The sequence below is a fragment of the Elephantulus edwardii genome, unplaced genomic scaffold (genome assembly GCF_000299155.1).
Source record: "Elephantulus edwardii isolate Elephantulus edwardi_28Jun2011 unplaced genomic scaffold, EleEdw1.0 scaffold00037, whole genome shotgun sequence".
NCBI lineage: Eukaryota > Metazoa > Chordata > Mammalia > Macroscelidea > Macroscelididae > Elephantulus > Elephantulus edwardii.
The window spans coordinates 15,813,464-15,829,200 of NW_006399787.1; the positions used below are offsets into that span (position 1 = coordinate 15,813,464).

At 38.6% G+C, this 15,737-nt stretch overlaps 1 protein-coding gene across 2 annotated transcripts in view; it reads right to left on the reverse strand.

Moving 5' to 3' along the window:
• Positions 1–2,590: 2,590 nt before the first annotated feature.
• The window catches only part of PCNX (pecanex homolog (Drosophila)), a 223,353-nt gene continuing 210,206 nt past the window's right edge, over positions 2,591–15,737 (reverse strand). For both annotated transcript variants that reach the window (XM_006884726.1, XM_006884725.1), the window contains 6 exons: positions 9,072–9,302; positions 7,977–8,251; positions 6,535–6,737; positions 4,851–5,293; positions 4,246–4,386; positions 2,591–2,932 (listed from right to left, as the gene is read on the reverse strand). In XM_006884726.1, coding sequence (XP_006884788.1) covers positions 2,792–2,932; positions 4,246–4,386; positions 4,851–5,293; positions 6,535–6,737; positions 7,977–8,251; positions 9,072–9,302 — 1,434 coding nt within the window. In that variant the 3' untranslated portion in view covers positions 2,591–2,791. The remainder of the gene's footprint in view (positions 2,933–4,245; positions 4,387–4,850; positions 5,294–6,534; positions 6,738–7,976; positions 8,252–9,071; positions 9,303–15,737) is intronic.

Sequence of the window (15,737 nt, forward strand, 5' to 3'; positions counted from 1 at the left end):
GCAGGGACTCCAAACACCTATTTAAAAACAACAACAACAAAGAAAGCAACAACTAAACAAACCCAATGGGTGTGGTCAATTTAATGAGAATGTGTGTTTATATTTAGGCAGAATAGCTTAGGTCTGCTCACTCTTAAAACAAAGTTTTATCACTGTTTCCTCTTATGCAATTAAGAGAAACTCATGCTAATTTTTTTTAAAAAGACTTCATTTTTGACTGATTAGAGAACAGGTCTTCTCTGAGGTTTCTGATTCAAGTATTTACTGACAAAATTTTGGCTCACTTTGAAAAAATGTTCTATTAGCTGTTCCTGAAGATAAAAAAAAAAAACCAACCAAATAATTCTTGTAAATTCTTATAAAATTTGAGACATGCTTTTCAGAATGTGTAATGAGTTAAATTTTTCTGGCTGGTGGGGTTAAGGACAGAAATAATTATTTAGCTTATGACTGAAAAGAAATTGTCTTTGAACTAAGATCATATCTACTCTCACATTTAAACAATGACCATAAAAGGCTAAGGGTCATTTTGGAGACAAAATAAGCAGCAAAGAGCATAATTCCTTTGAAAAGATCTGTAAAATTCTACACTGTCCCACATGTAAATATGTGCAAATATATTTATGTATAGCTATCCATAAATAGAAAATTCCTTTTGGGGAGAAAATCACATTAAACTTTAAGGGCATACTGTACATTTGCCAATAGACAAATACAGATTTAATAGAACGACAGTATCAGGAAAACACATTTTAAAATAGTCAATTTAGAAAGGTTGTGCAGTTCAGCCAGCCATTTGACAAGTGTGGAGTTACTAAATTAAAAAATAACTTTTACTACTGTCTTTACTAATACTTTACGTCTGGGGGAGCATTAACATCAGTCAGGCACACTGGGCACTGCATTATTACAAAATTTTAAAATGGGAAAAAAAAGGAAAATCAATAGGTTTTAGAATGGAAATGAAACAAGATAGGTACATTAACTCTTTGTTAAGTTTTCCTTCCTCTAGTGTAATGTTAAGCTGTATTGTGAAATCTACATCAGCACCTGGGCTCCTCCGGTAGGGTAGGCAGCTGCCACATATGGCTACAGATGACTTGAAACATGGTTCAAAACTCACTGCCACGTGCTGGAACTGACTCCTCGCTGACCTCCAGTGGGTTTCCAAGGCTGTAAACAGCAGAGGAGGAGACCACCTGTCTCCCTACCACAGAGCTCTTGGTGGTCAGAATCACTATGAAGGTGCTGCATTTGGGTTTGCAGCACAGCTTCCTATGGTCTATGCTTCCTGTGCTCCCTTGAAATACTAATGTTTCAATAAACTGTGCTAAGTAACAGATTATTAGAAGTTATCTCCCCTGTTCCTCCTTTCTTTCCATTCACGGGGTCGGGGTCGAATGAAGGCTGCTACTAAATGCTCAGATGAAATGTACAACTCACCTTTGGAGTTTCACATCAAAATGAAAATTTTCCTAAAGATTTAAACCAAATAAAATTGCAGATGAACTCTAAATTGCTGTTCCCATCTAACTCAGTTATAAATCTGAGTTATATATTTCCCTGAATATACATTTTAAAAACCAATAAAATTTAAAGTTATGAGACAATATATGAATTAGGTCAATTTCACAGTTATAAATATTTGAAATTACAGCTTCACACTATAAATTACAGGAAACAAAATTCAAGTAATAGAAAAAGAAGAGGGGAGGAATAGGGAGACACAACAGTAAGAATCGCACCATTTGGGGAACATTTTCACTTGATTAACTGAACTGCATGTAAAGAACATCAAGAGCTAAGAACTCTTTCAACAAAGGACAATCTTGTCTTTAAATTCATCTTTTCTGTCTTTGAAAAACAGAAGGCTTTTCTTCGACCCCAGCAGAGCCTGCTCCTGGAGCAGAGAGGAGTCGCCAGGGCGCACCGCATCTGAATGGATCTGCCGTGTGGACCCACGAGCTGGCAGGAGTGTTCGGTGAGTCGGTTCTGTGACGGCCAGGCCATGTCAGCAAGGAAGCCATGTACATCTCGAGATCTACTATTCATTTGAAAGAAAACATCCAATGGACCAGCATGAAGAACAGACTACAAGCAAGATGAGCAGCAAACATCCTGCTACCTATCTTTATAAGGAAAGGGAGAGGGTTAATCCCAAAGGCAATTTAAATAATGGTCTTTTATTTTTATATATAAATAAATGTTCTGAGCAATCTCAGACTTTAGTGCATTGCTGTAAAAAAATTAGTGCAGTTTTTTTTTCCATTAAACATTTTAGCGCTCAAGGAGTAAGATAAATCTATGTCTGTTCATAGTCTCTCACTGTACAAGTTAACTTTTATACTGCTACATGTCAAACTGAAGGTTTGTACACTGGTCTGTTTTTAAAAATTAAGGTCAATGGATTTCATGTTCTATGACAAAACATGGCAATTATTTTTGGCAAAGAAATTAGAAAAATAGGACATCGTAGTTTAGAAACGAAGAGTTTGTTGATTTAAAGCATAGGCAGTGCATAGGAAAAACTTTTCTTAAGGATGAACAGAACTTTATCCTTCATGCAAAATGCTTCCTTGATAGCTAACTTAAAAAAATATTTCTGCTTTATTTGGGGATGGAGACAGTGACAGAAGTCAGGGTGAAGGGGGGAGGACAGGCCTTAACCACATGATTTCAAGTCTCTTCCTCAGAGAATCAAGGTGACGCCTCCAGGCATCTTCTGCTTTCTCCTCTTTTTCCAATGTCTCAGAATTGAGAGGGGAGAGAAATGTCATTCCAAAACACTGGCTCACACTTCGGCTCCAAGTTCTAGGACCCCAGTTTCAATTACAGTCACGTATTTGTCATCAATCTGGACCAGCAGCACTGTCTTGTCGATGTGGGATCTAGTACCTGGATCTCTGCTGCAAGGCACCCATCGGTGAATCACCTAATGGTTCAGAACAAAACCAGAGGTTAGTGACAGAGAACTCTCAGTCATGAATTCTTACACTTTACTGAGGATGTGCGGCACTCACCAAGAAGCAGGATACAAAGATTGATTAGTAGCAATTCAAAGGACACTTATAAATCAAACTTGTCAGAAAGTGTAAGCATAAACTAAATCTTGCTGAAACTGTTATAGAAAACCTAAAGCAGTATGATAAAGAGTTGGTGGGAGTCAGATTGCAGACATGTTTGCTTAAAATCAAAACAGTTTTAAACTAGACAGGTAGAACAGAACAGAATCTCCAAGGAATAAAAATTGAATGGTCATTCTATTAGTCTACTAACTATAGAATACATTCAACATTACTATAAAAATATAATAGTAAAATACATAAAATATTTATGCTTTAGATATGGTTTTAATTGCCCTGCATTTAAATTTACTACCTTTGTATTTAAATAGCCACATGTGGCTAGGGACTTAAATCTAATTGCCTCTAACTTCTAGAATTGCTCAAAAGTCAGTCATTTAAGAATGTCAGTTCAATGCCAAGAGATACTTGATAGTTTTTACTTTTTCTGTAATGTAGTCTATGTAAGGGACACAGGGGAACCGACCCACTCTTTTGGATAGGCTGAGGAAAAAGAAAAGTGAAACAAAGGACTTTATATAAAATTTTGTTTCAATAAAATAAGTGATTTGTGAAGAACAGTTTTTAACAGATTCAAATAGGTATAATCATCTATCTTATCTTAAAAAGACATTAAAAAAAATAGAAACATAAGGGCAAACTTATGGACAGCCTCTTCTAAGATTTACAGTCTCGGAAACTGAACAGAGGCTCACCATGAGTCAGAAATTGACTTGACGGTAATCAAAGTGAGAGGTATAAATTTAAGGAGCCCTGATGGCACAGTGGTTACACAGCTCAGTTGCTAATCAAAAGGTCAGCAGTTCAAACCCATCAGCTGCTATGAGGGAAAAAGATGTGGTCTTCTGTTTCATAAAGATTACCAGTTCTGGAAATGCTCTGGGGGCAGTTCTGCTCTGTCTTTAAAGGGCTGCTAAGAGTCAGAATCGACTCAGTAGTAGTGGGCTTAGTTTTTGTTTATATGTAAATTCATGAAAAATTCAGCTTTCACATATTTAGGTTTAATTATCAAGTAAATTTTATTGGCTTTAATAGTTTCTTTTTTAAAGAAAATACAGTTTTATAGCTTTTGCTTTAGTGACTTGATGGCGTAAGACTGTCACATGTAAGTCGTGCATAAGCATGATCTACACCAGGCAGCTGGCTTCTGAAGAGAACTTACATGGCCTTCCATGCCTTCCTGAGGACTCCAGTCTTTCCAACTGTTTCTCCCGGCTTTTAACCGAATTCCCTCGTCTGGCCACTGCAGCTCTTTCCTTTTTGACAGGTTGATCCCCTCCAAAATTTGACTGGGATCCACAATCTAGATTGTAAACAAATAGGGTTCATTTCCAACTCTTTTTATCTTGTTGACAAAGAAGCACCGAATTCTGAACTTGTCTTTGTGATTACCTCATAAAACTCAGTCTTGTTTTCTGTTGCCCACAAGGTATAAAAACCATCCTAGAGCGTGGCCTCTCAAATTCCTTTCAGTCTATTGGTAGACCTAATTGCAATGGCTAATAGTAGCTGAATAGGGAGCAAACACCACAACTGCAAGACTTGCTTACTTTTGTTTGTTGTTGGGGTATTTTTTTAGTTGTTTTTTTTTTTTTTTAAGCTGGCAAGGACTTCACACACACCCACCCCACTATTCCAAAGTGTTTTTGTCTTCAGACTAAGTAACATAAACTGTATCTATCTAACAAGAGTCCTTCTATGGGGCCAAAAGAAATGAAAACAAACAGGTAACAGAAAGAGCAAAGGAAGATGTCTGAGAGTACTCACTTGGACTCTGTAAATCACTTCCCCCTTTTTGGCGTGTGAAGCATTGGCAGGACTTAAGCTGTTGCCTGGCTGTGCATCGGAGGCACTACTCTGACCTCCGTCTGTCCCGAGAAAGCCCACAAGGGCGTGATGCTTGCAGGCAGGGATGCTTTGGCTGGAGCTGCTGGAAGAAGGCAGGCCATGCTGCACGCAGACCACGCCGCTCTGACTGCAGGGCTCAATCTGGTTCACCATCGAGAGGCGGGACTGGATGGACGAGGGTAAATTTCGAAGGGATATCTGACTGGTGGAGGAGCGCCGACAAGGCACGAATCCGGTGGTGGACATCCGGAGAGATGAGTGGCGGCTACTGTAGCAGTACGAGGACTGACTGGCTACGGAGGCCCGAGCAGGGGACTGTCTGACCAGGCTCGACTGCACAGAGTGAGCACTGTGGCTAGTGCCTAGGAGAGAGAGAAGGGCAGCACACATTGACCTCAAGTGCGACAGTTCTAATACAACTCTAAGACCTTCCTGCTTATGCAGTTTCTTGGTGACTTTATAATAGCCAGCCAGTATTTATCACTTAGGATAACTATATTAACCTACATTAAACTGATGGTACACTTATTACTTTTTAAAAAATATTTTACTATTTTTTAGAGAACCTTGACATAGCAAGTTATGTTCCAATTTAACAATTACTACATATATTGTCCAGAGGTATTTTCTACAATGTTCTAACATTCCCTTAATTCCAGATCTCTCACTTGTAGTAAACAGGTTTGTCACCTCACCCTTTTATCTTTGCTTCAGAGTAACTGTTCAGCATCTGATTATGCTTAAAACTTTTAAAAGCTACTAAAAACTAACAAATAGAAGAGATTTGTTTTCTTATATGGATTTTATAATTTGTATTTGCTGAAGGCTTTTTAAAATGAAAATTCTGGGGCAGAAGGAAATACTAATTAAATAATTTATAGCAAATATCAGGACTTAAGTTTAGAATAAATGATACATTTTCACGTTTTAACACACTGTGTTGTTGTTGTGTACTGTAGAGCTGGCACCGAATCACAGCGGACCCTCCAGTGGGTTTTCAGAGGCCGTTAATTACATGGGAGGAGACTGCTCATCAAATGTCTCATGGAAATGAGCTCACAATCATTAAGAGCCTATTCCCTGGCAAGCTCTGGAGTACAGTGTCACTGCCACTTCAGTCCATTCCAACTACACACTGCTTTGCTGACAGAGGCAGCGATTAGTACACTGTAATTTTCATATACATTAAGTAATTAATTCTAAACATGATTTACTGATGACACTGAATAGCAGGTTCTTCTGCATCCCTTCTCCAGTGGATTGATGTGACTCTTTAGATGTGTGTCTATGGTAATTAAGAATAAGAAATTAAGAGTGAAAGAGTTACTAGGTAATAATCATCCCGTATGCTGAAAGCATGAGAGCTCTGGTGGCTTAGTGGTAAGGAAGGAACTGCACAGCCAACACAAAGGTATGCGATTCGAACTGACCAGCTGCTCTGCGAAAGAAAGCCGGGCAATCTCCTCGTAGGTAATTTATTGCCTCGAATAACATGCTAGAGTGTCAGCCATGGGTTGGTTCCAACCTGATGGCACTCAACAACAAGAAGAAGATACTGAAAACACAACCATGAAGCTACAGTCACAAAGTTTGTTCACATTACCTAGTGTTGGAGGATAAGCTGTGACAGGTGGGTGGAGTCCCGTGCCCCCTTGCCCTGGATTTCCAGTGCTTGCCTGGGACACATTGCTGTGGGGATCATTGGCAGTTGTTGCATTGTTACTGGTACAGGAAGTCCCACCTCCAGTATCAGAATCTTCAATATTGCCACCACTGTTACATCCAGCTCCACAACCTTTCCTTAACCTAGGTACAGTACCCAACAGAAAGCACTATTTTCAAGGTCCATTCAAGACAGATATTTTATTTTTCCCCCTTCTTCTCTGAACTATTAGTACTTCAAATATTTATCATTGAAAAATCTTTGTAATATAATAACTATCAAGACAAAAAAAAGTCTGCTATGCTTTCAGAGAACGGTCTAAGAGCTCTGCCACTCTGTTTCTTCTTATACTTCCTCTGCAGGACAATACATTGTCTTTGTTTGTCCCTGACTGGCCCAGAAAACCCCTCAGTCAACCAACTCCTGAGCTGCCCTGAGCTGCCAGGACCGGTGAGAGATGTACCTTTTCAGGCACTCTGTGCATTTCCTTACAGGTCAAGGATCTAATCTCTTCAAGGTAAATCCAGCATAACAGATTTTTATTTGTTTTAGAGGTGGGGGGTGCAGAGGAAAATTCTTTGAATAACACTGACCTTCCATTTGAGAAGGATGCTAAAACAGTGGAACTTTATATACTAACTGTTGTGTATTTCAAGAATTTATAACATCTATTTAAGAGAATTTGCTGTTTAAATAGTTTTCTTTAAGCTTTGATAATTACAATAGCATTCTGACTCGTCCCATTTCTCCTGACTTCTATTTTAAGAATCCAAAGAACCCTCAGGTAACCGTTCTCCTTTCTATGGTTTACTTCATCATCTATCAAACTATGATGTTCTAATATCAATCTTCATAATTTACGAGACAAAGAGCAGAGGAGGAACAAAAGCACTGTCTGTTTTAAAGTGGTGCAGGAACTGTTCAAAAAGGCAGCAGTATCTCTACATGATGCAACCCGGAGAGTTGGCATAGAGAGTGCTCCCCCTACTGTGAGAACAGTGATAAAACAGAAGAAAGTAATTCCCACAAGTATCCAAGGTGCTTCCCTTAACTTGCTGTGTTGGCCCCAAGCACTTGGGTCAAAACTGTGAACTGTTCAGTTAGCTACTTGTCACTCTTAAATGCATGCCTATTATTTTGCAACCAAGATATGAAAATATTTTTAAAAAATTAAACAAGTAGGAACTAATCACAAGTCTACCAAATACTAGAACAGTGGGAGTAACTGCATAAAATGGTCTGTTTCATCTCCTGAAATTAAGGCATGATAAGGGTATTTTGTGCCGTCACAACACTGGTAGTTTTTCAATAAGCTAACACACACTATTTAAGGGATAAGAAAGTCAGGTATAATCACTGAAAAATGCTTTCCCATTGTTCACCTGTGCCAAGTAGATACTATGAAGTTTCTGATATTCCCCAAACTGATAGGGCCTCCAAGAATTTCTTTAAGCTGTTCATGGCTGTCAGAGTAAGAAGTTGTCAGGGGTGAGACAAAGATTGGATAGCCAATAGGTTGATCACACGAGGAGTTTATCATGTTTCTCAGAGCCTGCTTGGCATTTTGGATGCTCCCTCTTTCTGGGTTACGGTTGCGAAGAAACACAAGCTCCTGCTGTTGCCCTGCCCAAAGGCCACGGACGCATTCCTTGTTAACCTAAAAAGAACACACAGAACGATGGTAAAAGGCTCAATAATAAAATTCCTATCAACAGATGGACAGAAATGGAAAGGACGTAAATGCATTATGTTAACCAACTGTAAAGCTTAGGAGGCGAGTAGAAGTCATATCCGAATAGGAGACATCTAGCTTTCGTTGTCCTCATCAGGCTGTTAGATAGTAAACCCCAGGGAATTTCTGACTTTGCCCTGTTTTGTAAAAATATGAAACAAACTGGAGACCATTTTGCTTTTCAAACTGGAGAAGCATTAAATTTTTTAATTGAGCTAAGAGATATTTTTGACACAAATCACAGTAGAAAATATTGATATCTGAAATACAGTTTCTAATATTTACAAGTTAACTGACACAGATAAAAATGAATGTATTATAGACTATCAAAATAAAATCCAATATTAAGCCTCCCAAAGTCCGAGGTGTTTGCTAACAGTAATAACAAACCAGGCATAGTTAAGAGTGGACCATGTGAAACAGCCAGGGATCACGATTATGCACAAGCCACAGCATTATTTTGCAACCTATTATTAGCAATATGGTGCTGATATTTTGAGATGGTTCCCAGATATTATTTATCATGGATAATTCATTGTCAAAAAGAAAATAAGCAAATGAAAAAAAGTTAATAAAAGAGGGATGAGTGAAATATTGACAAAATAAATCAATGGCTTATAAACAACAGCTATGAATGTAGTATGGTTACTGTTTTCCATTGAAAAAGCTTTCGGTCATGTTTTAGAGTTTGGATCACACAATCTAAGCTCTGTTTTTTCCAGACACAAAGGCCTGGAGCACGTACTTTGATGACCCTGAAGCTAAGATAGCGCCTGTTGAGCATGATGATTTTATACTCATTGGTGCCGTCGTCCATGACATGCCGCAGAGCCAGCAAGGAGGGAGAGTTGGCGAGGACTGCGCTCCGCCACGCGGGATCCCCTTCGTGGGCGATGACGAGGTTCTTTTCGTGAGATACAATGGCTTCATAGAGAACAGTAGGGTCATCATACTCATCCGGAGACGTAAAATGATCCTACAAACAAGACACTGTTTTCAGGAAGAGAATGACTCATGATAATGGAAACATTTTAAAGGTGCTAAACAAGTTACCAAATGAAAACTCCTGAAAAATATGCTAACATGTTACCATTATTCAAGATAAAGGACTTATTTTTAACCCTATCAGGGTCAAGAATTAGCTCATCACTGTTACAACTACATCTATACATTTCTCAGTCCAACTATCTTCTCTAAGGTTTACATACAGTGGTACTTCTTATACACATTCTTTGGTTTTCTCATTCAAGTTGGTTTTTTCTATCTCCATCCACACACAGAATATTTTTTTTTAGAAGACTACTTCACTGTTCTTTAGGAAGAGTTAAACTTACATAAAAAGTCTCCAAGTAATGCTTCTTTTCTCTTAGACACTTCCCCTAAAGAACATCCCTAGAATCATCTTTAAGACCTATATACTGACCTAGTGGTAAAGAGGTGCACTGCCAACTCAAAGGTTTAAGGTTCGAATCTACCAGCTGCTCTAAGGAAGAAAGATGGGCAATCTCCTCCCATGTTATACACTGCCTCTGAAAACCCAATGGAGGGTCAGCTTTGGATCAGTTCTGACTCAACGGTAGAGAACAGTAACAGTAAATTCTAAGGGAAGAGTCCCTGGGTGGTTCAAATGCGGTTTATTCTTGCTGCTAACAGAAAGGTTGCTGGTTTGAACTCACCCAGAAGTGCCTCAGAAGAAATAGCTGGTGATCTGCTTCTGAAAAATATGCCTCTAAGAAGCATATGGAGCACAATTCTATGCTGATGAGACACACGAGGTGCCATGAGCTAATCAAGTCAAGGATAATGTGTAGTCCCAAAGGAGCTAGTAAGGCTTTCTTTCAAAAATCTCTTGGCCTAAGTACACATTCACTTGATAAATATTTATTGAAATACTGAAATGATTTCATTAATTATTTAACATATTTGCATATTTATTGAATAAATATTTATTCAGTATCTTCCACTGGCAGAAGTCTGAAGCAAGCATCATGTTCCCAAAGGGAATACATCTGATATACTATTTTATTTCATTCATACTACCTGCTTCAGACTTCTGCCGACAGAAGATAATTGACGATATTTGAATAGTGGTATAGTTACAATTATTTGAATTAAAAAGAAAAGTCTAGATACTAGCAATAATCCTCTTAAAACGCACACAAGGATGAAAACTGTTAGGTAAAGTGAAGGAGAGAATGTTTAATCTTGTTCGGATTTCACTGGATATGAGTTAGCTGAATGAGTTTGTACAACTGTATGTTCATCAGCACAGCAATATTTTACTGGCAGAATATTAGATAAGCAAAAAATGTCTCCAAACAAAGGAAATGGCTGAATAAATTTGTGGTAAAAACTGTGGAACCTAGAATATTAGAGAACCATAAAAAAATACGATGATGATGTTGTTGTGATGTGCTGCCAAGTTGGCGCCAATTTATAGCTGACTCGCTAAAGGGTTTTCAGAGGCTGTTAATCACATAGGAGGAGACTGAAACTTTAAGGGATTTGAGCCTTTAAGTTGACAGCACAACTCCTTACCACTTAGCCACCGGAACCTCCTATAAAATATATGAGGTATTTCTATACGTACTAGAGCCTGGCTTTACAGCGGCTTAAAAACGTGGCTACTAACTGAAAGGTCAGTGGTTCAAATCTACCAGAATCTCTGTGGGAGAAAAATATGGTTGTCTGAGTAGGTAAAGATTATTATAACTTTGGATACGTTAAGGGGCAGTTCCACTCTGTCCTAAGAGGGTTAACGACGAGACAGAACTGACTTGACAATGAGTTATAGACTCGGAAGCTTCCTGACTTGGAAGCTGTGTTATCCTAAATAATAAACAAAATGAAAAAAACACAAATAAAAAAGCTCCCAACACACACACATTGGATGTCAATTTGCATAACACAGATAATAAAAAAAAACTACAGCCTGTACAAATTTATAGCGAGAAGAATCAGAAAAGATGCATATCACATTTTTGGTAGTAATTACTTCTTAGAAGTGTGGCACGGGGTGATGAGAAAAAGTACTTTTGAGTGGTTACTATTTTTTTTTTTCAATGTTTTTCAAATAAAGCAAAAAAAATAATGATCAAGTTCTGTGAAAAGCTGCAAGAAGCATTTTAGAAACACACTTCAGAAGTTATGAGCAGATGCACAGGACATCATTATTTTTCAAAAACAGTACTTGTGTTTGTAGTCAACAAACACTGGCTATCAAGCATTGTGTGAATGTAGATATGAAAAGTATTAAGATATTTATGTCCTAAAAATGGTCAGACTATAAAATTTTCATCATATATCATTTGAAAGTTAGTCTTTGATTGGTTTAGTTAGCATCTAGTGACTGATTATTCAGAGAGATTAATGAGGAGGAAAGGTGTTTTACAAAATGACTGAAGAGAGGACAAGAGTGAACACAGAAAAAAAATCACTTCGTTTATTCCTCTACTTTTTAGTTAATCTTCATCCAATACAAAATGGGATGTAAATAACTCTGGGAAGGTATGATGTAATGTAATGTCAGAGCACTTTATAAAACTGAAAGAAGTTCACAGATAATTAAGTTTTAATTACCAAAATGTATGTACCATAACAACTATATTTTAGATTGTAGATTGATATACTTTAGGTATTACATTGGAAGAAATTTCTCCAATAAATTTGCATCGAATGCTTCTTTGTAAAATTTTATTAGCTTTAGGTTGTATGCCTAAATAGTGGAGAGAGAGAATAAAAGAAGGAAAAGGGGAGAAAATGGCAAAACCTAAAATGCACATGAAGTGGTAAACATAAACCATCAAAGATTATTTCTGAAAGATGAAAGAATAACAGAAATTTTACATTTTTAGCTGTCTCAGATTATTATAATTTACAGAGTATTGTAATTTTTTGTTGTTTGATGTATAATTTACATAGAATATGCAATTTAGTCCTATCTACATACAGATTATTTCCATCATCCTAAAAATTCCTTCCTGTTCTTTGACATTCAATCTCCACCTTTAACTCTAAGCAACCACTGATTTGCCTTTAGAAATGAGTTCTCCTCCAGGGTCATCCATTTTGCATAATATTTCATGAGTTCCTTGTTTGTCAGTGCTGCATAGTATTCCATTGTGTGAATATACCAGAGCTTCTCTTTCATCATGCTGAGTGAAATATCTCAGTCACAAAAGGAAAAACATTGCATAGGGTCACGGTTGTAAAACAGGACATCAGGGTTGAGGGAAGACAGGAAAGGAAGGGAGGAATGATGTATATTACATTGAAACAGATGAGGGAGAGAACTGTTAAAAGTGATATATGAATGTGTATTCTTGTCATTACAGAAGTCTGGAGAGAAGGCTGCATAGTGGAGTGGACTTGGGGTGGGGGAAGGGGGGGAGGGATTGCATAACAATGAAAGAGGTTTTCTTTCTTTTCAAGGAGAAGAGTGAATTGAGGGGGAAAGGGTTGGTAGGGGAAAAAGTGCAAAAATGAATGACTGGAAACCCTAAGTCTGTAAACTTTCAGTAAAATGAATTTTAAAAAATTTTTAAAAATGCAAAGAGAAAAAAAATTAGTTCTCCTTGTCTTAAAATCTATATAAATAAAATTAGACAGTATGTGCAGTCAGCCCTCAGTAGTTATGGGTTTCACATTCACAGAATGAAAATATTTGAGGGGGAAAAGCAATTGCAATCCTTCAAAGGCTAAGAGGAAGGAGAGTGCTGTTTACATGGCATTTATACTGGATTAAATATAAGCCATCTAGAGCTGATTTTAATGATAAGAAGCTATGCACTTTGCATAAGCAAATGTCAATATCTTCAAATTGCCATTCTCAAATTTTGGTACTAGAGTGGGGTCCTTGTGCCAATCTCTTTTGGATAAGAAAGGTTGCCTTTTTTTGTTGTTGTTGTTTTTAAGGTCTGGCTTCTCTTGTTCTGCGCTGTGTTTGAGGTTTGTTCACATTATGGTATGGGCATCTGAGTTGTTTCTAGGTAGAGGTTACTTTGAAGAATTGTACACAAGTCTTGTGTGGACATGCACTTTGATTTCCTTGGGTAAATATCTAGGGATGGAACGGCATGCATAACCTTTCTTTTTAGTATTTAAGCCTGTTGCTGTTGTGTGCCATTGAGTCGCCTGTGATTCACAGTGACCCTAAGTCCAACATCTCTGAACCTTGCCCTATACTGAACCAGTCTCACTCACTCTGACACACATAATCCCAATGTCCCAGTTACTGTGTGAATCCATCTCATCCAGGGTCTTCCTCTCCGGCATTGTCTCTCAACCTTCCAAGGATGATGTCTTTCTCCAAGGACCAGTCTCTCCTGGTCAAGTGCCCAAAGTATGTGAGACGAATTCTAGCTTCCAAGAAGAAACTTGGTTTCACCCTCTTTAAGACAGACCTATTTGTTCTTGTGGCAGTCCATGGTATGTTTAAGACTCTTCTCCAGCACCACAAATCAAAGGCATTAATTATTCTCTGTCATCCTTAGTCAATGTCCAGCTGATACATAGTATGTAATTGCAAAGACCATAGTCTAGACCTTAATCTCTAGACTGACATCATTGCTCCGCAGCATTCTGGAGAGGTCCCTGACAGCAGCTTTCCCAATGCAATTAGTCTTTTGATCTCCTGACTGCTAGTGCCAAGAGGGTTGACCCAGCCGACCAAGCAGAAATTATTAACAACTTCAATCTCTTCTCCATCCATCATGGTGCTGCCAAATGGCTCCATGGTGAGAATCTTTGTCTTCTTAATATTGTGCTTCAATCTTCCTTGACCTTCTGCAGCAAATGCTTCAGGTCCTCCTCAGTTTCAGCAAGCAAGGCTGTATCATCTGCCTAACACAGATTGTTGATGATTCTTCTTCCAATCCTGATGTCACACGTCTTCTCATAAAGTCCAGACTCTCGAATGATCTGTCCCACATATAAAGGTATGGAAACAGGACACATCCCTGACACATTCCTTTCCTAGTTTTGAACAATTCAGTACTTCCATGCTCTGTTCTGATGATGAGCCTCCTGGTCCAAGTATATTTAAAAAATATTTAAACCTACTGTTCACTTTTTTGGATTTTCATGAGTGTATAATAGAATTTGGAGATGATTAACTATAGTGTAGTGAGTTTATTGTAAAAAAAATACCTTTTTTAGGTCACTGCCTCTGGTTTTCACCCCATGGCTAATGTGGGAACACGCTAACTCAATCAGTAGATGAGGGGATCGGTTTAATATGAACTAGTAGCAGAAAATGGGAATTACACTATTGGCAAGGAAGAAGTGGTAGAGATGCAGTACATGTCTTCAGTACCTGAGACTCCTGTGCTAGACAGACTGGGACCTGGATGTGTGAGTAGGAACAAGGAATGCAGCAGTAGACAGAGTGGAGACAGACATAAGACGGAGCCGAACGAGTACTGCTACCCTGTGAAGCCAGAGCCTGAACTGGTGGCCTCTGTCCAAGCTTACTGGAAAACTGGTGGTGGACATACCACAACTGGCAGAACTGAGAGCTATGTAACGCTGACCTAAACCCATAAATGTGGTTATGGCTCTGTGAGTTCTGTGTGGCCACTGTAACAGATTATTGGATCTAGTGAGAGCCCTGAGAGCTGGTGTTAGAGGTGAAGTACCCAGGGACATGTCTGGCCTTAGAGGAACTGATTCTGTACTGTGGATGCTGTTGTTGGGTGGGGTTAGCTGAGGTCAGAAAAGGCTGCCTTCATGTCACCTGCACTTTTTTCTCTTCTAGGTCTGAGAATTCCTCACCAATAGCCCATTTATCAGTTTCAAGTGAGCATTCTAATACATAGGTCAATCAATATCCTCTTTGAGGCATATCAACATTATAGAAAGGACTTCTTCAGTTTGCATTTACATCTGTTTCCACACCTCTCCTCGTAGGCACTGCCTATTCTCAATTCTCGGTCCTCACTCTCCCTGTCTACCACTATTGTGAGTCACGCTAATGCTGCGGTGTACGGGCCTGAAAACAAGGCAGAGAAGCACCGGTGTGGGTGATAATGCGGCCATGAAAGGAAAAGTGTACAATAAATGGTGCTGGGAGCAGTAGGAAAGAGAATCTATACAGAAGGAATACAGGCAGAGATGTAAGGCTGGGGCTACCATCACGGACTCTGAACCTCATGCCAGGCAGAGACAAAATATGTCAAGATATTTAGAATTACAAGTATCTGTCAGTTATTAGATCATTATGTCATATAAGAGTATTTCCCACACAGTAGATATAAACCTGGCAACTTTTAAGACAGTCTGAAATTTTAGAAACCATCCTAAGGCTCCAGGAATAGATGGTATACCAATTGATATATTTCAGTTAATAGATGCTGCCCTGGACGTGCTCACCAAGTTGTGCCAAGAAATCTGGAGAACGACCACTTGGCCAACT